At 40.4% G+C, this 24351-nt stretch overlaps 1 protein-coding gene across 2 annotated transcripts in view; it reads right to left on the bottom strand.

The window, feature by feature from the left end:
* Window positions 1–24351, bottom strand: part of grin2ab (glutamate receptor, ionotropic, N-methyl D-aspartate 2A, b) — a 126243-nt gene that overhangs the window by 86362 nt on the left and 15530 nt on the right. For both annotated transcript variants that reach the window (XM_085276325.1, XM_085276326.1), the window contains exons 3-4: window positions 8890–9114; window positions 8638–8796 (exon numbers count right to left, since the gene is read on the bottom strand). In XM_085276325.1, coding sequence (XP_085132451.1) covers window positions 8638–8796; window positions 8890–9114 — 384 coding nt within the window. The remainder of the gene's footprint in view (window positions 1–8637; window positions 8797–8889; window positions 9115–24351) is intronic.

The following is a 24351-nucleotide window of genomic DNA, read 5'->3' as shown; positions in this document are numbered from 1 at the left end:
GCCTCATTATTTCAGACTCTGGCCATGTTTAACAGTGTGTTTATTCCAGAAAATACTGAAGACCTCTTTTAATTTCTTTAACCTACATTTGAAATACACAGCATCTGCTTGCTGTGAATGTTGCTGCTTAGATGTTTGTCGACCAAAACAATAAGACAGAGAAGAGGCTTCCTATTTTTCAGGTATTTTAGTGTGGATAAAGACCTTTGCTAGTGTGGACATACTTCATATTTTTTTAATTAGTCATAATTGATTCACTATATTTGGAGAAAAAGACCTCAAATGTGGTTCACACTGCCAGTCGGTTGTGTCAAAGTGGTGCTCAGCCAAGCTCAAGGAACCAGGCATCAAACCCTGTGGAGCCAGAGAAGCACAGGAGCCAGGAAAACAGGACTAAATGATGTAGTCTGGTTTAGTCACCATTGCAACCATACTAACCGAGCTACTCTCTCTTTCCCTCCCTCCTCTTTTGAGGTTTTTTGTTATTTCTCTCACATACAGACCCACAAAGCCATCATCCAAGCATGCTTCACAGGCTTCAAGGCTAGCAAGACTTCCCAAATCCTTCTAACATGGCTGGCTGTTCTTCACACAACCTGAGCCTTCTGAGAATAACAACCACGGAAGTAAGAGTGGATAAAATGAAAAAACAGAAGAGAGAAGGATAAGGTGGCAGCACAAATGGAGATGTGTGGGAGAAGGGAAAAGCAGAGGAGGCTCAGAAAGAAACGTAGGACTGGAGGAGACAGGGAGATACGAAGGAAACAAATGGCAGAGAAAGGGAAAGAATTAGAGGTGAAAGCGTGGAAGAGCTCAGCGAGTGAATGACACAGTAATGTGTCTTCAGCAAGTGACAGCAGGTGAGGGGAGCAGGTGTTAAATATTAAAGAGTCGCAGCAGAGAACCTAGGCAAATGTCCCCTACTGATATGGGACATCCCAGGCTGGGACAGACGTGCACATCCACACACACACACACACCCACACACACATGCACACGCAGATACAGAGACACTAAGAGTAGCAGCCGACCACAGTGGCAGAGCAAAGCAGAAAGAACATGCATGTTTAATTCACAACCCTCCATTTCAGCATGTTCCTGTTCCTACACACTGTGACCCTCTGCTCCCCCCTCCACACACACACACACACACACATGTGAAAATAGAAAGTTTAAAGTCGAGATGAACAAGGCTGGCAGAGAATAAGCGAGCATATATGAGGCTGAGGTAAAGCCAACAACATGTCTTATTTCCCAAAGCAGTTTCTTTGAAATGGAAGCACAGCATTCCAAACTAATCCTGTTCCTCTCCCGGGCTTACACATACACTCTGTCCACATCCATTCCACGTTCCCTAACCATGTCTCTCTCCTAACTGCACAACATCAAACTTCCCACTGTTTATCCCCTGACACGCATTATGAGGGATGAGGAGGAGGCAGAGACTGGAAAAGAGAGAGAAAGACAGCTGGAAAGAGTGGACAGATCTCTAAGCTGTTTGTCTTTAATTAGGAGAAAAAAAGCATCTTGGTCTGCAGCTGGCAGAGGCTGATTTAACTCACTTAATTTCAGCCAAAATGTTGCTGTACAATAACAATGTAGGGTGATGGTGGATAAGGTTACTATCTAGAGGGCCAGTCTGTTACTAGTGTGCAACTGCAGAATAACCCTGAGGTATAAAGCTTCTTTTATAAGGTGTACCGCCAGGACTTATCAGAATTTCGGATAATAAAATTCTCAAAGCCACAAATATAGACAAAGACAAAATTACTGAACTGAGAACAAACAAACTGCCATACCTTTCATGTTTTTTACTGAACACACTGAGGAAAAAGTAAGTGAACAATTAAGGAAATGAGATTGGATGCGTAGGTTGCAGAGGTGCCTCTCTCTACAAAAAAGGCAGACAAAATCTGGTTAAAGACAAAGTCTGCTTTTCTGAGGAAATATAGCTTTGTGTGAAGCATTCCTCGATGACAACAACTTTTAAAGGGGTTAGAAAATCTTTATAGAGACATATGAAGCTGGAAAGGCTGCAAAAGCTTCTTAAAAACCTAGCTGGTCATCAATCCACAAAGACAAGCTGTCAGCAAATGGAGGCAATTCTCCCTGGGAGTGGGCGTCCTGCAAAGATAACACCAAGAATACATTTTGAAATCCTGAAAGATTTGAAAAAGAACTCAAGGGTGACAAGAAAACACCAGCAAAAACTGTGTTCATGTATCATTGATGAGAAAAATCTGTATAAAAAAGATGCAATGGAATGGATAGCATGCAAACCACATTCAAAGTAGGTGTAGGTGTTAAAGAACACTTTGTTCTTTGGACAAAAATCCACAACACTATGATAAGGATGAAATTAACTGTACCCCGAAAACTTGTTCTAACTGTGAAGCACGGTGGAGTGAGCATCATGGTTGGGGGCTACTTTGGGTCCCAGATCCAGTGCAGTCTTTGGAGAAACAATCCACTCATTAATCCAATCTTAAGTCAGAAGCTGTATTTAAAGAGGACTGATGACAAGCAGTCCAAAATTCCTTTGTGCTTTGCAAGAAGCTACATGAAAGCCTGGTAGACGGTTCATTTAAATATGTGCTCACTTAAGCCATCTTGTTCCAGCAGCCCACTTCTCAGGGTGTAATTGTTCCTCAGCACCTGACGTGGACCTTGCCAGGTGTGACGTCCGAGCCGGTATTGCTTCATATTTATGTCTCTTGCTCATGTTTGAGGGAGGCTTAGTTAGCATAGGGGGGGTCTAGCCTAGGGACCCTTACTGGATGTAGAAGTCCTGGTATGGAGTCAAACTCATAACTCCCGTTCCATATAGTCTTGCCACCAGAGATGGGCAGTAACGCGTTACTTGTAACGCGTTACTGCGTTATCAGATTACAGTAATCTGATTACTTTTTTCAAGTAACGAGTAAAGTAAGGGATTACTATTGCAAAAACGGTAATTAGATTACCGTTACTTTCCCGTAGGAACGCTGCGTTACTGTGTTACTAAAACCGTGATTTTTTGCGAGAATGTCTCACGACAGTGACGTAAGCGAGTGCGCCGTTAGTGACAACAGCTGTGTGCAGATCAACAATGGATCACATATCGATTGTGGGAGAGAGTATGAGCGTGCAGCGTTTAAAGCGTGGAAGTACTGACCTTACTTTGAGTTTGATTCCATAAAAAGTGACAAAAACATTAGCGTCCATCGTTCGTGGGAAGAAAACTTCTTTTTACAGTGAAAAAAACCCCAAAACTTCCAAGCAAGCACCGAGTAGCTACGACGTAATGGGAAACTCACAGAGAAACTCGCGGATTCTTCAACTGACCGCTGCGGCACACCTGCACCAGGGTAAACCTCCGCCTACCCCACTCCTGCTTTACAGGTGAAAATAGAGCAACAGGACCGCTGAGTCTTTGACTTTATTTATTTTCTGCTGTGTTTTACTTGCATCTATTTGAAAGAGTGAGTGTAAACACAAAAAATATTTTATTTTATGTGCTGGAATGTGCAGAAAATAGGTTTAAATGTTAAACTAATTTATTCAAGTCAGAGAATGTTGCATATAATTAAATTTTTGCTTGATGCATAAAGTTAAAAGATTAAAACTGATAAAACAAGTTTTAAAAAGAGACTTTTCCATTTGATTACATTTTGTATGATGGATTATGCAGAAAAAGTAGAATTGGGCTGAAAGCTCTATCGCTTTATCACCTCTTCAGGTTGTAAATCGTGTTTTAAAAAAGTAACTAAGTAACTAAGTAACTAAGTAATTAATTACTTTTGAAAATAAGTAATCAGTAAAGTAACGGGATTACTTTTTTGGGGAAGTAATCAGTAATTAGTTACTGATTACTTTTTTCAAGTAACTTGACCAACACTGCTTGCCACTACGCTATCCAGCTGCTTATTGAGCACAAGATCTATAGAGGCTGGGGTCTATCACACCAGGTGATAGATGTAGCAATACTGAATGATAGCAACATCAGGAAGAAGGACACGAAAAGCTGCAGAAGTACCAAGAGCTCAAAGAAGAGCTCGAGAAAATGTGGAGGGTAACAGTGGGGCCAGTGGTAGTCGGAGGGCTCGGTGCAGTGATCCCCAAGTTAGAATAGAATAGAATAGAATAGCCTTTATTGTCATTGTACAGAGTACAACGAAATTGGAGTGCCACTCCCTTGGTGCAAGTTTCAATAATAAATATAAATGTAAAATATAAAAAGTACAAAAAAACAATCGTTAGTACTCAAACAATAGTATGTACAATATATACAGGATAGCAGCATTAATATAATGACAGTATGAATAGGCGAGTGAATCTAGTAGATCCCAGGAATAACATTCAAGATCTCTGTCCAGAAGAGCGCAGTCCTAGCAGCTAAGATACTGCGCAGGATACTCAAGCTCCCAGACCTCTTGTAGAGGACCCGAGCTTGAAGGATAGACCACCCGCAGTGGCGAGAGGGGAATAAAAAAAAAATTATATATATTTTTAAAATGTATAAAATATTAAAATGACGTCATTTTAACGTCATTTTAACGAGATTAACACTGACAGCACTAAAATATATATAAAACTAACAGGACCTCTGCCTTTCCCTTACAGTATAAATACCTCATTGTATTTTTGGTGACTTAGTAGAAGATGGCCAAAAATTATGAGTAATCACTTCAGAAATCCTGGTAATTCCAAAGGATTCATGAAAGATTCTTGAAATCCATAAATCTGACAGAACAATCCTGCGCATAAGTCTCCAAGCTTCCCTCATTCCAATCTACAAGATGCTGAACAAAAGATAATCCCTGTACATACATGCACTATCCAAGCCAACTGGATGTGGTCATGCACCGTTATGTTATTACAGTACTTTATTATACAGAAGCCTGCAAAACCAGAAAAATGTACACATACAACAACCTTTAAGACTTTGCTTAACTGTGAGATATGGTAACCTGCCAAGATATCTGAAAAATGTATACATTAAAAAGCAATATTGCTTTTTTTAAAGGTGGCTGGGGGCACGAATTTCAATTCCCTGATTTGCTTCTAAGACAAACATTGTGGAGTAAAAATAAGCATAATTATTATTTTTATGAAAGTTGACCAAAATCACTGATACTGATGGTTCTGATCAGTTTAAAAATGGCCCCCAAAGCTACATTCTCACTACTATGAAAAAAAAAAAAAAAACGGAGCCAAACTCAAATTGACAAAAAACCTACTTGAAATATATATATATATATAAATCCTCGTTTTAACACTTTTATTATTATTATTTTTTAAATAGAGAGTCATTGCCTTAAGTCACCTCACCCTGGTTCTTTATCAGTTTATATGGATCGCTGCAGTGCCCATCCCTGTTTATAGCTAATAAAAGTGACAACTGGAAAAAGCCTTTACTTGAAATGTGACACAATCATGACAGTTAAGTTGGCATTCTGGCAGCTTAACACTGCTTTAACACCAAGGATTTCACACTTGCACTGCCCACCTCTATGTATATCCATTATTTTAGAGCACAATTTTTTTTTCTTCTGTATTTTCTTGGCATCATCCTCTTCCTTCTGTTTTTGCTCTCCATCTAAAGCATGCTGTCTAAACTGACACTGTGGCCAGCTAACATACCCAAGGTACCACAGGAGGATCCGCTCATTTTTCCACTCCTCTAGTACAAACTTGATTGGCACACTAACAGAGTGAAGTGTATGTATACGTGGTGACAGAGAGCACATGACTCGCTCAAGCTGCAAAAAAGCACAATATTGTTTGTTAGTCCACAGTAATCAAGCTGAATTGTTACCAGCCCACTGGGATTTATTTCGATCCTCCAGATTATCGCTACACCACTGACAGCAGGTATGAAAGCAGTGGTCACACTGCCAAGAGATGTTTCACATAGCCAGACTTTTTTTTTTCTTCCTCCACAGCAAATCATGTTTGCTGGAGTTGGTTTGTTTTTATTTTTCAAAGTCTTCAGACCATTCCTGCTTAAATGTGTCTGATGTTGTGAGATTAATGGGAGCTAATAGAGCTGAAAAAAAAAGTGCTGAAGGGGGTTATTGTGAAGCTGTCACGATCACAGAGGGAGCATCAAGTGCAAAGCATGTGTCAGCCTCACTGAGAGTCCTCGGCACCTCTGTAATTATTTTTAATAGGCGCCATCAGCAAATGCTGTAGCACACCAGTATGTCTGACGCTCAGAAATATTATCAAAAGAATCAATCGGTTAATAAACAAATAAATGCCAGCTATATTTTACACCTAATCAAATAAAAATACCAAACTTTTGATTGTTTCTTAAATGTAATATTTTTTGTTGAATTTATGTATTTGTATCTATTTATTAAGATTCTGAACAGTAACAGTATCCATTCACAAATGTGTAAAGAGGCCTTTTACATAGCATATCTGCCTCCCAAAGAAAATAATAGTTATCTATGACTAGCCGCCACATCTTGTTATTATCATGCCATGTGCATTGTAGCAGTTTTTATGTGGCTCGCCTTATCTGCAAATATGCAATAAAAAACCTCTTATCTCAAAGAGGTGATCATGTCTCCCCTTTAAAATATACGCATCTCTTGTTAAAGGTACAGTGTGTAAAATATCACGACTACATGTCAGTGGACTGCAGATTACAGTCACCTGAGTCCTTCCAATTCAAGTGCATAATCCTAGCTATGGTGGCAACTCTGGTCGTTATTCATCTGTAGTGAGCGCAGGCTGCTGGTTCACTGTTTACCTCCACTGTCAATATAACAAGTGTATTCACTCTGGAGGGCGTACGAGTCAGTGAGTCAGTAAAGCTCATGTCTGTGCAATGACAGCAATACTGAAGTGAGTTGTTGACGATATATCAATAGCTAATGAAAACCTATAGTCCCAATCGTGTCTACAGGAAGCTTTAACACGCACAAGGAAGTTCACTTGTGCCCTCTCATGTCCTTTCCCTACATTTCTGATCTGACAAGGTAGATGTGAACTCGAGCAACCGCATGTCTGAGAATTTTCGATGATCTGCTCATTCACTGTTCTTCCATACCTGCCTGCTAGTGGGATGGTTTTGCCCCAATTTAAACCAGGCATGGAGTCTTTGTTATTTACAGGTAAACCCTGCAGGAGCTGTTGTGGAGGAGCTGGTTAGTTACAGGCCATACACACTCACTTTTACACCTGGGAGCTGCCAGAAATGACCGCTCTCTTGTACTTTTGGCCACCGAGCTGTTCAATTAGAGCAGTCGGGGGCTAAGTACCCTGTTTAATGGAACATTAACGGCAGCGATTGAGAGCGAGAAAAGTTTCGTTTATTTATTTCCCCTATCGTTATAAACTCAGCGGGGAGTCCAAACTGCTGACCTTCACGTTACAACCACAGACCCCCTCACCTTCAAGCCAGTTCTGTCTCCTTTACCTCACTCCTCATTTCTGTTATCCTTCTTTCTTGTCTTTTTCTCTCGCACACGCTCGCGCACTGCATCCCCCGTCAAGGAGCACTTCAAAAGGCTGCTGTACTGCGGCAGTTATTGGTTCCTGTGTTTTGGCTGCTGTGCCCTGAGAGATTTAAAAGCTAAAGAACCAGTTGTGTTTGTCTGTCTGTCTGTCAGTCAGCGAGGTCTACAGAGCCAGCACCAGAGAGAGAATTCAGCTTAGAAAGCAATGTACATCCTTAACTTTGCACTGAGCACCGCACCAAAATAAACACACACACATACGCACACACACACACACACACACACACACACACACACACACACACACACACACACACACACACACACACACACAAATACCCGTTCTTAAAAGATATCTCCTCTTTTTTCTTTTAAAACTAGAAATCTGTTTTTTTGTTGTTTTGTCGTTTTTGTTTTTTCTTGCATCCACTGAGCACTAGACATGATACAGCTACATACAGCTCAGGATTTCTTTTTCTTGTTCTTTCTTTTGGTTTTCTTTGGGGGTGGGGGGTTAGGCTTTGCATAGCCCAGTTCTAGACAAAGCAGAAAATGCATTTTTACATATTTAAACAATCCTCGATCATCTGCTAAAATAAAAATGATGTACCAGAGGATGCAGCGTGCTCCATGCAAAGGCGTCTTCTGACCTTACAAACACCTCACTTCTAAATGTGCACTTTGTAACCTTTTAAAAGCCTAATTAACATAAAATTACTTCGGGTGATAGCAGCCATCAATTCAGAGCAATTAAAATTCTGTTTAACTTTGACAGCAGCATTTCCACTTTCAACTTAAACAAACACTAATCTGATGGAGCTGTTGATAGCACACACATCATTCAGAAACCTCCCAGTGTATTATTTTCTCATCTAGAGCATTCATTTATAAGACAAACAACCTCAAAGAGGCATCCCCAAAGTAACTCACTGGAAGCAAATGATTTTTTTACTCATGTACCTACCAGCTGAGAACATGCAATTCACATGTGTAACGCATGGAGCTTAACATTTTTCATATTGGAAACCAAGTGGACTATATGGACTATATCAGTGCCACAAACATCTGGAAAACAAAACTTAATTGGGGTCCTTATTTTCACTTCCAAAAAACAAACACTGATGTATGCAAAGCAGTCCGCCTTGCATGTGTGTCCTCGAAATGGCCAACATTGCGTCAGGTCACTGACCTTGTCAGCCATAATCATAGAGGAGCCTCCGTGGACTCCCAGGACTGGAAGTTGAGTCTGAACGGACAGGAAGTCAAGGATCTGGGCAATGGCTTCCTGATCGGTGCCATCAGCAAACACGATGCCATGGAGACGAGTGCGAGAAAGAAGCTCACACACCTTGGGACAAAGTAAAACAAACTCTTGCATCAGTTTGTGGCAGGCGATGCATTCATGTGTGTAATGCTTGGTGAATGCCAATGCGTTTCTCACCTGTGTAATCACAGACTTTGGGTCTGTTTGGTTCATCTTCAGCGTGACCACGGAAACATCGAGCGCATCTTCGGGGCGCCGAGGTGGTCGGAGATCCTGGTCGATAACGGCGCGCGTCTGGCCCATGATCACGCCCACGCTGAGCCCTGGGGGCTTTTGGGATGCCACAGGCGCCATCATATGGGAAAGTAGGAGCAACATCCAGCCCACTACACCCATTATACCCTGTAAAACACAGACACACACACACATCAATACAAATAAGAACCAGTAACAGAACATTTTACTCCTGAAATGATGGCGGGGCTCATATACTGAGCCTGTAACAATATTTCTTTACCTTGACAAATTCTGCCTGTTATCAGCAGCATGTCACAGGTGCAGATGAGAGATGCAGCACCGTGCACTGTCAAGGTAAGAAAATACCTGTATATTCATATTTTATGAACATCTTAAATCTTAAAATAATAATCCTGGAGATCATAAAATCTATAGCCAAGACTTTTTAAGTAAAATAACCAACAAGTCACACAGTTTCCGCCACAAAAAGTGAAATCTTTACTATTTTAATGTAAAGAATGATTTTGAGTCATAAAAAAACAAGAACATGTTCAAATCTACAGTACTTTACTCCCTAATAGGCAGGATAAATTTTGGCAGTGTATTCACATGTCTTCAAAAGGCACAGAAGTGATATCAAAGCTTTCTCACAGACTGGGTTTTATTTATCTAAACACAGTGTGACTCAGATGCATTTAATGATTAATCTCAAGTGCAAAACCAAAGATTAGATGATAGGAAATGACTGCGACTAGAAGCCCATCATCCTCTTTTTGTCCTCTAGTGTTCAAAAATAACTTCTTTCAGTGTCAAAGTCGGCAACCGCATGGAGACCAGGGCTAAACCTAACTAACCGCTAATCGGCCTTCATGAGATGCCCCAAATCTCCCTTCCACTGTCTGCTTTTATTTGAACACAATCTATGCCTTCAGGCAGTATTCACAGCAAAGTGCCAGCTATTAACAGATAAAATAACCCCGAAATAAATAATCTGATTTTACCTCATTCCTGGGGTGGGGGATATGAGAGGAAACCAAAGTGCTAAAGGCCCACACAAGTGTCTGCATCAATCAGTAACATTTGCTGAGATGAAAATGCTCTTTAGCTCTATATCCTAACCAAATTCTAGTCTGAGACAAGCTCCTGCTCCCTGTTTCAGCTTACTCTGTATTACCTTCTTTTTTCTGTAATACGAGCAGATCTAAGAGAAGCAGATGAGTAGAGGAAATGCAGTGTGAAATGCCTTGGGCTGAATGAGAGCTAATGAAACCATGATGCAAATGCTACGTTGCATCTCAGCCAATTTCTTACACCGCCACAGTCCAGCAGAGCTGAAAAACACCCCAGGAGGCAACATCATGTCCACAAAATTAACCTACTGTCTTTTTATCTCTTCATTTTCCCCTCTCTTGGTTTTTAACTTTCCACCCATTTCTCCTAATCATCCGTATCTGTTCATTTTCTCTTAATGCACTCATGTTGTTTTTTCTTTTTATTTAATTTTTCCCAATCTGTCTTTCCAGCTGGGTTAGTATGTGTATCTGATCCATGTCATCTCACACCCGGTCTAATCAGGCCAGTTAGTGAAGGCAGTACTTTCCCAGCTTGCTCTCTCTGCCCTGGTGCCCACATACTAGCCCGGAGCTCCAGCAGCACTTAGCATACGCCGCTAAATCACACACCGCTACACTCCTGTCCCAGGGAATTAGTGTCAGCTCCAACAAATGGGACAAGATTACACTAACTTTCCCTGGAGTTAGCATCAGAGCTAACATAACTGGGAGTCAGAGTGTGCTGCACCGCAGTTTTCAAAACGGTCAACGTAGCTGGAAAACTTTGGGTCACTGAGTGCTCACGCTGTCTTGGAGGATTTGCATTTGTGCTTAAAATCACATCCTCTGACTCCTGTGATGTGTCATGAGGGATAACTGTTAGCATTCATGCTAATGTTGCCAGATGAGGGCCAAGCATGATCTTAATGAAGTCAAATGTTCAGTGAGATAATTCTCTGCCAACAAAAATTGGTGTTCACTCTTTAAAAAAATGACTATGAAAAGGAATTTTTATTTTTTCCCCCAGTGGCTGATTTACTGCAGTGGAACAGACTGCAAGGAGCTTTTTCATTTGTGATTATTAAACATGCTTTCTAAATTGAACAAGTTTGCCTCCAAGCAGGAAATAAGCCTCGTCTAAAAGAACAAAAATTTTTGTTTTCGTAGCTGAACTTGAATCTAGATTTGTGAAAATGATGTATCTGTCAAAAATCGAGACAACACACCCAATGTTCGAGCAGGATCTCGCATTAACGGGCCCCTCAAGCCGCAGCTTCAGTGACAGTGAATCAGAGGATGTCTGCGTGCATGCTGTAACACAACCCAGAGTGATTTTCCTCGGATATAAGCACATTTTGTGGTTCAACAATGTTAGCCCCAACTCCTATTAAATAAAGCTCATGTGGGCGTAATTGCTTAAATCTATCAGTCCACAATTTCATCCTTTCATTCATCGCCAATGAAGCAGACCTACATAGTGCCTCTACATGACAACACAAATTATGCTCTTGGTTATACGGCTGTTTCCCCAAAATACCTTAAAGTGGTATTCCACTCGATATCTCTCCTTAAACCTTCAGAGGCCTCTTGTAACAGATTAAGCTTAGTCAGTCACTGACGGAATTTAAGTGACAAAAGTCATTTGCACAAATATGCAAACAGTTTTTGGTGGAGATTCTCTTTTAGGCATCTGTCATACAAATCTGAATTGTGCGTGTGGAAATGCTGCTTCGTGTTAGAGTTGATCAAATTTGTCTTGCTATTTTTCTAACTAAGGATCTGCTGTCATATGCGTAAAGCTGACAGGCATTTATATAGCACCCTACTAACCTGACTAACCACTCAAATCTATCTATTCACACACATGAAACTCTCATCTATCACATTGACACGCTGATGGATCCATCAGGGCTATTTGGAATTCAGCATCGTGCTCAGAAACTGGAAGGGCCAGTGATCGAAACCCCTACCGCCGACCTCCTGATTAGCGCCCAGCCTTCTCTACCTCCTTAGGCACAACCTTCCTATGTCAAGTGTTCAGTGCAGTGTAAGAGCTCAACATTGTATTATACAGTCAGATTTCGAATATGGTCAAATCGGTGGTCAGCAACAATGCAGCTGCAGTGGAGAGCTTAGAGAGGGAGGAAGAAAATGAGTCCAATAACAAATCAGTAAAACAGGCCTCTTTAGTGCTCCTCTTCATCATGCTGTAGCAATAATATTGTTCTCAACGGTATTGGTACAGAAACACCTGGGAAATGTGTTGCCCTTTTCCTGAGAAAGCATGTAGCAGCGATCGCTATTAAATCTACTTTTGCTTAAGGGCGAGTTTCTTTAGCGAGAGAAAACGTTAAACTGCACATTAACGGGAGCACAAACGCAGGGTTTTTTGCATTATATCAAACCGGTAGGTTGTTCTCCGCACTCTCAGGGTTCAATAACTTAAAACATATTAGCATTTCTTTTGATATGCACAGCCCCGGTGGTAGCACAGGACAACAACTTCCAAACTAAAATATCTCACCACCCTCTTTCTAGTGTGAGTGATACATAAAAGCTTCTTTTTTTATCATAAAAATATATATATATTTTCAGTTTGGTATGTTTATCCCTGTAATACCCGGTTCTAAAATATTAGTGTCAGGGCCAGATTTATGTGCATATTTGAACTGGCAATCTGAATCTGCATGAAATTAGCGTCTGATTTTCTAAAGCAGAAGCTAATTATCAGTAACTGGGACTGTCTTTAGGTGCTTTCCGCCTGTAAACGAGATCTCCAAAGATGCACCTCAACAGTGAAACTAGGATGCAGAGGGGTGATAAATCAAGAAAGAAATCAAGCCTAGAAAAGCAAATAAAAATGTGCTGATACTGAAATAAAGGTCCCCCATTAAAGGAAGTTTTTAACTTTCCGAACCATTTACTGAGGTCTTGATTAAACGCTAAGTTAGAAAATTACTGGAGCATGTGAGGCAGGAGTCACTCGGAACATAAAATGTTTGGGGAAATAAAAGCCACGGCAGCTTAGATCAAGATCAACATCACAATCTCCACAGTGGCTTCGCTCGAATTAGCTCTGGTGTCAAGTTCAAGTTCAGCTTTAATGATCTCAGCTTTCCATCCTGCTACTCTGCACAACCTTCCTTTAACAGCTCATTTCAAATCTGAGACTCATCCTCCCAACGCTGACCCCTGACTATTGGGCGAGCCTTAATAAATGTACCAGAATGTGTAGTCGACCACAAAATGTGCACTCTCCCTCTGATGTCTGCGCAGTCCCTTAAATGCTAATTGCATTTGCATTAAGAAGAGAGGCACACAAGCTGGATGCACACAAGCTGCATCTCATACTGCGCTTCCAGGCCGATGCACCCGGTCGATAAATAACACGCACGCCAAAAAAACTTGCACTGATGTCGGCTTTCATACTTGCTTATGACTTGACGAGACTGGCAATGTTAGCAGCGTTGTCTTAAGAATCTGGCAGCCAGTGCATAATGCATACATATATGAGAAGGATGAAGAAAAAGGAGTCCGTGTCTCTGTTGAAGAGAGCAGTTCAGCGTTTGGAAAGATTATAGTGCACAGAAGTTAAAAGAAGAGTTGGCCACCCACCTTTATTGTTTCTAAGTTTTATTTGGCTGCAATACTACTGTGAGAAGCTAACCATGCTCGTCACATTACCAGCCAGTCTGTGCTAAACTGTGTCTCAGTTGGAAAAAACTTGCAGATGGCAGTGTGACGTCTTCAGGGGCATATTTCAGGAAAATGTTTTAAAAGGTGTGGAATCCTTGAAAAAGAAAAAAAACTGAGCTTGCCTTTTTATACACACATATATATACAGTATATATACAGTGTATGTATGTATATATATATATATACAGTATATATACAGTGTATGTATATATACTGTATATATACATACACTGTATATATACAGTATATATACAGTGTATGTATATATATATATATATATATATATATATAACACAGGGGCACCACAGGGGACTGTCCTCTCCCCCTTCCTCTTCACCCTCTACACCACAGACTTCAGCCACTGCACAGAGACCTGCCATCTTCAGAAGTTTTCTGATGACTCTGCGGTGGTTGGATGCATCAGCAGGGATGATGAGACAGAGTACCGGGCTGTGGTCGACTCCTTTGTCACGTGGTGTGAGCAGAATCATCTGCAGCTCAACGTGGCAAAGACCAAGGAACTGATCGTGGACTTCAGGAAGACCAGGAAACACTTGACCCCTGTTTCAATCCAGGGGGTCAGTGTTGACATTGTGGAGGACTATAAATACCTTGGAGTACACATTGACAATAAACTGGACTGGGCTAAAAACACCACAGCACTTTACAGGAAGGGCCAGAGTCGTCTCTATTTTTTGAGGCGACTGAGGTCCTTCAACATCTGCCAGAAAATGCTGAGGATTTTCTATGAGTCTGTTGTGGCCAGTGCGATCCTCTATGCTGTTGCATGCTGGGGGAGCAGGCTGAGGGTCGCAGATGCCAACAGACTTAATAAACTGATCCGTAAGGCCAGCAATGTTGTGGGGATGGAGCTGGACTCCCTCAAGGTGGTGTCGGAGAGGCGGATGCTGTCCAAGATAAAGACAATGTTGGATAACACCTCCCACCCACTCCATGACATGTTGGTCAGTCACAGGAGCTCGTTCAGTGAGAGACTGAGATTACCGAAAAGCACCACTGAACGACACAGGAAATCATTCCTGCCTGTGGCCATCTCCCTGTACAACGCATCCACTTAACACACTGTTTGCTGCTACAACTACACATGTTTCTTTTCCAAATATTTATTTATAAGTGACTTATGTATGTATGTATGTATGTATATATATGTATATATTGTACTATTCTTAGTTAGTGTATTGTCTGTCTTGTCTTAATGTTGGTTTAAAATGGAGCACTGTAACAAAAAATAATTTCCCCCAGGGATCAATAAAGTATTCTGATTCTGATTCTGATATATATATATATATATATATATATATATATATATATATATATATATATATATATATATATATATATATATATATATATATATATATATATATGCATTAAATTCTACCTTTCAGAAGTAAGTTTGAATCAGTGTGAATCAGCAAATGTCTTGAGTCATTTACAGTCTTGTCTTTTAACTGAGCCAGTGCACTGTCACCCTAATATAGATTATTGAGTTTGGACACAGAGCGACTGTAGCCTGTGATGTTTACACAGACCTCGGCAAGGCAGAGACGCTAATGTGTGACTGATGGGAGCAGAACTGCACGAAGTCACCCAACATCTCGGGCACGCTGGCTGCTGTAAACATGTCAGACGTGGTGTGGAGTTGGTCTAATGCAGGTAAACAAGTGGCAAGCACTATCATTAGGTATCAATGTCAGATTTACAGAAAGGAAATGGCTGGAAGGGGTGAATATCGTTCAATGGATGTTTCTTCTTTTTTTCACTGCTGCACAGACAGTAAATAAATCAATGCGTGTGCATGTTTCTGATTTGTTAAGGACTCCTAAGAGACAATTTAGCACCGTAAGACTGCAGTATTTGCCCATAATCTGCTTGTTTTCAGGTTCAAGTATCGTGAGAAACCTGAATGCTTAAAGAGAGAAAGTGTTTTTTGAATGAAATTTATAGCAAGGCGAGTAAATATTGAAACTAGGCACACACACACACACACACACACACACACACACACACACACACTTAGACACACACACTCTCAAACACTACACACTACATTTAATGGGTATGAAAAATGAGACTGACAGCTTAACATTCATCCGTCTGTCATTTAGCATTTAAATCAATTTTAGCTGATAAAAGTGATATTTTAAAAAAGTCACTAGAAATACAGCACTTGCAGCTGACATTCATGGCACTGAGCGCTTAATGGTGATGCTGGAATTATCTACATCAGATATGTCATTTTAATTGTGATAATATACATCAAAAGTATTTGATACTTTGCAGCTATGCCTTTCCTTTATGTAGGTTTTACCCCATCTGTTGGCAACCAATTAAATCTCTCCATTCATTTCAGACACAAAGAAGCAGATAAGTAAGAACCTACAGCCAGCGGCTAGTTGCTTTAGCTTAACATAAAGACTGCAAACAAAGGGAAACAGATGGCCAACATAAAGAGAAAATCTGCAGATATTACTGAATGAGTTAAATGGAACAAGAATCCGTCGGGTAACAGGAGCAAACCTATATTGTGGAGATCAGGATCAGACAGGAGGAGAATCAGTAGTTTGCCTTTTAATTACTTGGGCTGCATCCTCGACAATAACCTAGTAATGAGGTGCAGCTTAGCCTGCTTCCAGACCTTTTGAATCTCTGCCCACCTCTCAGATTTGTTCGGTCATTTATTAAAGGATGATTTTGTGCAGAATGATTAGCTGATTCTGCCAGTTGGAGGAAAAGCGCTGAGGTCAAGCTGCACCAAAAAGGAGATGATGCATTTCAGCCCGTTTATCCTCAAAGAGCAAGCAAGATAAATAACAGGTGGGTGAGATCAATGCGCCTCCAAGAACTGAAAGTCAGCATGCGGACATGGTGAATCAGCATATCAGTTTGTCAACTGGAAATGACACTGACGGGCTGGTGCTTCTAGTGGTGGGTCGTTTGCTTTAAAACGTGGAATCAGTTAATGCATTTCAAGAGTAATTATAAGCCAAACAACTCTAAGTGGTCCACACATCCACATGCTGCATCTTTTGTGAAAACAGAAAGGAAGAAGCAGTCGAACATTGTGCAGATTTTCAATAGAGCTGTTAATCAATGCTCTGGGCTCTTACAAAGACCTTAAAATGCAAACTTCAAGCAGCACAAAACAAACCAGTCAGCGTCACTGAATGCTCCGAGGCATGTTGGCAGCTCTCAGCTTCTTGGGCTTTCATCGGGGGACTGAGCATGTCATTTTCAATTAAAAACAGTCCTTATAGTACTTGTAAGTGCACCCAGCCAATTTTACAATTACTTCAACATATGAGGAGACTAGATAGTGTGTCCTAATAAATTTGAATGCAGTGTTAATGTGGTGTGGCTGGTCTTGTTTTAATTTTTTTGTACGTATGTTTGTATGTGTGTATATTCTGTGCAAAATGTTTTTACAGACACAAATCAGCAGACGCTACCATGAGAGCAGGTTTCAGGAGTTCGGCAGGTGTCAAGTCATTGTGTCTGTTTGTATGTGCACAGACACTGTCAACACAATGAAGTGCAAAACTTCATGGGTGTGTAGCTCCAAACAGCCCACTGAATTCAGGTGTGCTAGTCTGTGAAATTTCTTCCCTCCTAGATTTTCCACGACTAACTATAACTGGTTATATTGCAAAGTGGAAGGATCCACAGCAGCACAGACCACAAAGTGGCAGATTGCATAAAGTTAAAGTCCATAAAAAGTATGAAAAAGTCACCAACGCTCTGCTGAATAAATATCTGCAGACCTCCAAGCCTTCTCTGGTGTTAACATCAGCGCAATCACTGTGTGTCCCGGGAGCTTCATGGCATGTTTTTCCATGGCTGAGCAGCTCCTGTTAGTGTAATGTGTAGGTGTCCCAGTGCTTTTGTCCGTGTAGTATAGCTGTGTCCATCTTAATGAAGGTTCTTATTTTGCAGTTAAAGCAGCATGGAAGGGTTTCTGACATTATTGGTTAAGAGGAACTGAAAATTCTTCTTGTTCCTTTTTTAAATTAACATCATAGAAAAGTCAAACATCAAATCCACAAGCACGGATATAGTGCACCAGGTTGACCCACATGCTTTTAGGCTATTACAGAGGTTTGGTTTCAAATCTACGTTCATGTTTTCCCTGCTTTCCTGTCTTCTCTACACTGTTCAACCTCAATAAAGACTAAAAAGCCCCCCAAAAGACCAAGTCCACATTCAAGGGGAACCTGTACATTTAATCCAAGTATCTTCTGTCACTCACCACAGAATGTCTAACTTAGGGTCAGACATTATTATCTATAATGAAACGCCTTCTTGATTTTGTAACTGAGTATGGCTGTCGATAGCTCAGGTTCTTTGAGTTGAAGAATGAATGAGCGCAATCAGACTCCTTTCACATGGTCGTGTTTGAAGAACAGAAACATCTGAAGCAGGGGGGAAAATCTCATTTAACTTCATAGACTGCATGTACTCCAATTTCATCTTAAGTAGGCTGGACCATTACAGCTATTGCTTAATAACATGCATAAAAAAAGAGCTCCAACTTTCAGTGTTACAAAGTTTAACTACAGATTCAGTCCCTGAGATGTCTGAATTAAAAATTTATTTGGCTGCCACAGCTACCCATCACCTTCCTAGCAGATGCAGCTATGGTATAAGATAATCCTATGTGATTACATTATTTTTAAAAACACTTGATCTCTGACCTTGATCTTAAGGTCAAGGACACTGAGATTCCTTTGGTATCCAGTTGAAAATCCTGAGTGAGTTTTTCTCAAGTTAATTGTCAGTTGTTCACACCCCCCTCTTGGCAGCCTGACAAAGAATGACAACAATGCCCCATCAGCTCCTTATGGCTGAGGGGTTAACAGTGTAATTGTAAGCATGATGCTGGTCTTATTTTTTCCATATTATAAAGAAATGCTGCTGTATGAAATCGGGCTAATCGGGTTTATACTGTTAGAAATAAAGAAAAACAGGACTTTATCCTGTAATTAAACAACACAATTTACCTGTGAATTCACAGAATTTTACAAATATTCTATTGTACATGGTGAAAAAGGCATGTTTTTGTTATCTAATTTAAACTAAGTTTATCTTTTTTAAAAAGCTGTCATTTTTACTAAGGCAGTCTCAGTGTTATGTCTTTGTCAGCAAGAAGACTGTAAAAACTGCTGAAATTACAATAAAAGGTCCACAATTTATGCTCTCTTATTTAAAATATTCAGGTTTTCCAAAGTCATTGAGTGGGCTGCATTGGACCCTTTGGTGAGATGGTTGTGACTTGTAGGGCTGTATGTTTGACACCCGATCTAAAGTAAAGCTGTCAGTAAAATCACACAGTCATTTATTCATAGAGAAATTTCATATTTTACAATCTTACATTTTATAAATCTCAGAGAAAATGGTCAGGAAAACAAATTAAACTAAAAATTACTGAATTAAATCAAAATCATCCCAGAACAAAAATAACACATTTAAGTGCACAGCACAACACTTAGATGACACGGCTTCACATTTCCACAGGTGCAGTGCATCACCTGTGAATAATCTTAATACATCTTTGCTTTCAAATTACACATTTCGATGTGATTCTCCTGACCTTCGATTGCCGCGGTTCATTTTTCCAGGGGTTGTCGTGCGTTTGCTAAAGTACGGCGTGTATCATTATCCACCCACCAGACACTAAATTGCAAAACAAAAATGTTTGCTGTCTTGATTTGATGGCAGAATATGGTGGAAAGAGCTTGTTTGAAATATCACACTTTTATTTGTTTAACATTGACACGAGTTCCAAGTGCCTTCCTGCTTGTCCTCGATAAAAACGGCTGCCTGCTGCCTGCTCCCCTCTAGACGCAGTCTTTTAACAGCCCAACAGCCTTATCCCACATCAAAATTTCAGTAACTCTGAGAAATTTGTGCTCATCTGTTAGGGGGGCAGACTTTCAGCCAATTCTTTTAGTCCTCTTTTTTTATGTCACTGTTGTATGTGCGGATATATGTGGTATATGTTAACTCTGCATGACTTCTGTCATTTATATTTCATTGCTGATAAATATGAAAAAACAAGCACAATGCCAAACACCAAAAAGGACATTCTGTCTAATTCATAAGGGGCCTGCACTTGTTCTCTTTGTTACTGTGTTTGTGGCTATGACTATATGCTGTGTGAGTTTGACTTTGAGGGCATTTGTGTTTCTGTGCAGCACCGTGTCAAGAAAGAGACAGGTAAGAAAGACGCAGCCCCTATGGAGGAGACTAAAAGGCAAAAGGTGAGACAAGATGAGGGAGGAAAGAAAGGGAAAATAAAGTTATTATGAAAGTGTGCCAAGGTGCAGAAATGTAGTCTTTGAGGCTCAATGCTGTCTGAGAGATGGAGAGAGGACTTATTATAAGGTAACATTAACTCTCATCTAGGATTCTGTATTTGGGATGCATGAAGTCTGACTGTGATTGTTTTGGTTTGTTTTTTTTAGTTCCAGAACTAATTAGTTTACATGTCAGAATTCTTTGCATATGTCTGAAGCAGCTGCCAGTCAAAGTTAATTAATTAAAATGGTCATGTAAAAAGTGTGTCTGACCCAAAACTGTAAGAACAGCAGGGTTACAAGAACACTGCGCAGCGTGCTGAGCTGGGACTGGCCCGCTCTTATGAATATACAATGAGATTTTTTCTAGATATCAATTATTGAAAAGGACCTGAAACATTAAAATGACACAGGACAGTTGTAGACAATCATTGCCTTGTTAGACAATCTGATGTAATGATGGAATAAATTCACGCTTTAATTTTTAACCAAAAAACGAACGTGCTCTCGTTTTCATGCATGACAAGTGCGCCAATCTCTTACACGATCCATTATTGATGAAAGCAAAGACATTTATTAATCCGCAGAATGCCGTAATGTCTAAAGAACATTACTCTGTACAAAGTTGAGAAAGTGACTGATTTCAGCAGAGCAGATTCATGCATGTAGAACGTTGTTTAGTGATTATCTGTGGACGAATGACAGAGCCGAGACACGTGTGTAATCAGTACCGTTGTAGAAGTATTTTTGCAAGATTAATCATAACCTAACAGGGTCAATGTAAATAAACTTAGTGTACAGGTAGGGCCTTGGTAAAGGTAGAAATCCCTACCTTGTGGTATGAATCTGACTCCCTATTCCTGAATTTCCAAACTTGAGAGCATTGACCTTGGCAGAACGTGCACTCTCCAATAGTTTTTCCAGTTATTTGATTTGGGGATAATTTGGGACTAACTTGGCAGGTGTGCGTATGTGCTGTAACGGCATTTAAAAATCAAAGGTTTTGTTTATCGCTACAAAACGATGAAAAATGATCCAGGCAGCTTGTACTTTTCACTTCCATGCCCCCGTCAGAGACACTCATCATGGTCTAAATGTGCTGCAAATTTTAAAAGCTCCAGGTCAGAATCACTTCTCTTTAAAAATCATGATAGTAATCTTATCAATATGAACCTGATCCAGTTCTTAGTTCCTCAATATCAAATACAGTGCTTAACAGAAACTGAATCAAAACAATATTTTTAATGCTAAAATATAATTATTTTTGTTATCAATTCATTTTCAAATGTTTTACAAAAACAGAAACCTTACGATCACATTGCATTTTTTAATTTACATTTCTAAAAAGAAAAATGTATTTTACTGGCTGAATGTTACGCTTAGTTGTTTTCTGACTTCTCGTAGGTCCAGTGTTTCCCCTCAATGGTTTGTGCAAAAATATGTTTCCTCCCTTGAGATGCTTTGCTCGGCCTTTACTGCTGCACACCTTCAGTAGCTGCTTGTTAACCTGACATCCATACATGGCAATGCCCTAACATTACTTCCACCATGTTTGACAGATGATGCATTATGCTTTGGATCATGAGCTGTTTGTTTCCTTCTCTGTGGTTTTCTCTTTTCATCATTCTGGTCTTGGTTTCATCTGTCCAAGGACATTTTTTCTGGGCAGGTTCACATCTCAACTGTTCTCACTGTTCGAAAACTTCTGGAGCGAACTGTGCCGAAGAAGCCACAGTACTTCTAATCAGAGCAGTAGTGGCCGTTTTCCCAAAATGTCACCATAAACACTGTAATACTTGCACAAGCTCTGAAAACAGATGGGAACGTGCTTCAGATTTGGCACTGGAAATCAGTTTGTGGCAGCTCAGACAGCGCGAAGGACGCTGCATAATGTCAACATCTATGGATGCATCCAAGGAAAAAAACTCAAACTCTAGCTTACTCTTTGGCAACAAACTCCAAGATTAAATTTTGCTTAAGAACACGAAGAGACATCTGATGAATGCATTCTTTGATCAGATATGACAAAGATAAATTAATTTTGCTGATGTGGAGTCCCACACGTTTGACGTGAACCTAATCGGGACTACCAAACTGAATTCTTAGTGCCTACAGAGAAGCACGGAGGCTGGAGTGTGATTTTAACGGGCTTTATGAGTGCAGTCTCCAGAAGTCTGGCAGGTAAGGAATTTTCCAGCGTTAGTGATCAAACCCACGTTGCCAAAACCACACAGGAGGTTTCTTTAAGACCAACAGTTGGAAAAGCTATGACCTGACCAAGGGTGAGTCTGAATACATAAGGCGCCTTAAAGGAACGAGCAGATATTAGAAAATTACAAACATAAGGATTAAATCCATCATTAAGGACACAGAACGTACTGAAAAAACAAAAGACTTAATCTTTGTTGTGAAATTATACTTTGGAGACTGTTTTTTAATCATAGCCAATCAAAGCTCTTACATAAGAGCAAATAACCAAGCAAACCTCAGGAGTAATGTAATTATGTAAGGTGACACAATTTTGAGTCATTGGGCAATGAAGTGATATTGCAGAGTGATGTACGCACTTCTGTTTTATACATAGAGAAGATCTAGTGTGTGTTTGAATGCGATGGACAGCTGAAACCTGCAACCTTACACATTCGGCATCTGAAATATTGTGATGTGAAATAATACATTTGATGACAGACTCCGACATGAAATCAATCCCTGATCATGCGTGTTTGAGCACGGGAGCCTGGTCAGCATATGGTTTTTGATGTGCTGCTCATTGCTGTTAAAAACTACACTTGGCAGAAGGCGACAGAGGCTTCAAATATTCCCACATCACCAGATGCACTGTCTGGCTGAGACAGCACCTGTCGCCGGCGCAGAAGGGAGCATTATACCTGGCGTAATATATTTTGGATGATCTGTGGCTGTATTGGGAATATTTTTGGCCTGTGCATCCTGCTGCCTGGCAGAGTTCTCAACAAGATCATGTTGAGGGAGGAAAAAAGGAATGAAAACTGACTGGACGTGACACACTAAATCATGGAGTGATCAAGGTCCTATTCATGGGGAAAGCTGGTAAAAATGACAGCATCTCCAAGATTTTCAGGAAAGTAACAGCATCATTTTATTTGATGATGCCTTAAAAACTTCATCGCATTTACCAAGATGCATCTCAGCTGCTCCACTGACCATTTCTTTTTAATACACCACATCATCAGGAGGGCAGAATCAATCGGGCAGTGTCATACTCCCAGACATTTGATTACCATGTTATATTTTATGGGCATGTATTAGTATGCAAATGTGTTTTGGATTGGGAAACCAATTGCTGGTAATGCTTTTGCTCACATATTTATCAAATCAGCGTGTTTGTATCTTCAAGGTAAGAAGTGGACTTTTGAAAAACTGCTCCACTGGGTTGTTAGCATTAAATTACGCTAACTGCTTAAATCAAAGTGTGGTTTTTATTAAAAAGCAATCACCCCCCTCCCCCTTTGCAGATTTATTGTTTGTTTTACAGTTACATAATTAAAGCAATAATTATTTTTGTGCAGGACTTTCAGAGCTGCACTGCCCTCCACACGGCTTGAATAACACAAAAGAATCAACAGCAGAATCAATAAAAACAGAGTTGGTGCTCCAGGAAGTCTCTTAGGTGCCATGTTTGTACAAATTGGAGAGAAGAGAGGCCTCTGACTGAGGCGAAAAAACACAAAGCAACAGCTGACTACATGAGAATACATAACACCATGGATGACTTTAAGCAAATCAATAATAGATAAAAGAGCCTAAATTTTGAAAGCATTTCTTTTCTTGACAGAAACAAGTACAAACAGGTCCTCCCCGACATGGGAAATTAGGTTTTTTTTAATAGTTTTCTGATGAAAGTGCAAATATCTGTGCATAACACCGTAGGTATGCCCCCTGGGTGTCCATTGATACTTTGAGAATTTACTTCTATTCACGCCATCAAAAGATTTGAACTCCAGCTCCATTTGCATGGTGAGGTATCATGTCAGGGTCCTGGGACTGGGCGACCCAGGATCCCTGAGCAGTTATGTATTATATTATTATTATTATTATTATTATTATATGTATTTTGGTATTGCTGCTGCTCTCCTCCATGATTGTAGATGTGAGTGTGTGTGTTTATGTCTGCGGGGATGCTTGGAGGATGGAGCTCAGCCACCTGCAGGCCTGAGGGGTGTGGCCCTGCGGAAGGACTGGCCACACCCGAAGCCACACACCTGCCGCTGATCAGGCCTCGTTGGGGGAGCTACTTAGGAGAGTCTTGGAGCTCCCACCGACGCGGGATCATTGCTTGAGACTCCACGTTAGTCGTCCCA

Source organism: Mchenga conophoros, linkage group LG6 (assembly GCF_057382185.1).
Source record: "Mchenga conophoros isolate Kocher_MC1m ecotype Shallow Benthic linkage group LG6, M_conophoros_male_GT1.1, whole genome shotgun sequence".
Classification (NCBI taxonomy): Eukaryota; Metazoa; Chordata; class Actinopteri; order Cichliformes; family Cichlidae; genus Mchenga; species Mchenga conophoros.
Note: the sequence above shows the minus strand (reverse complement) of the source record. Positions and strands in the feature narration are given on the sequence as shown.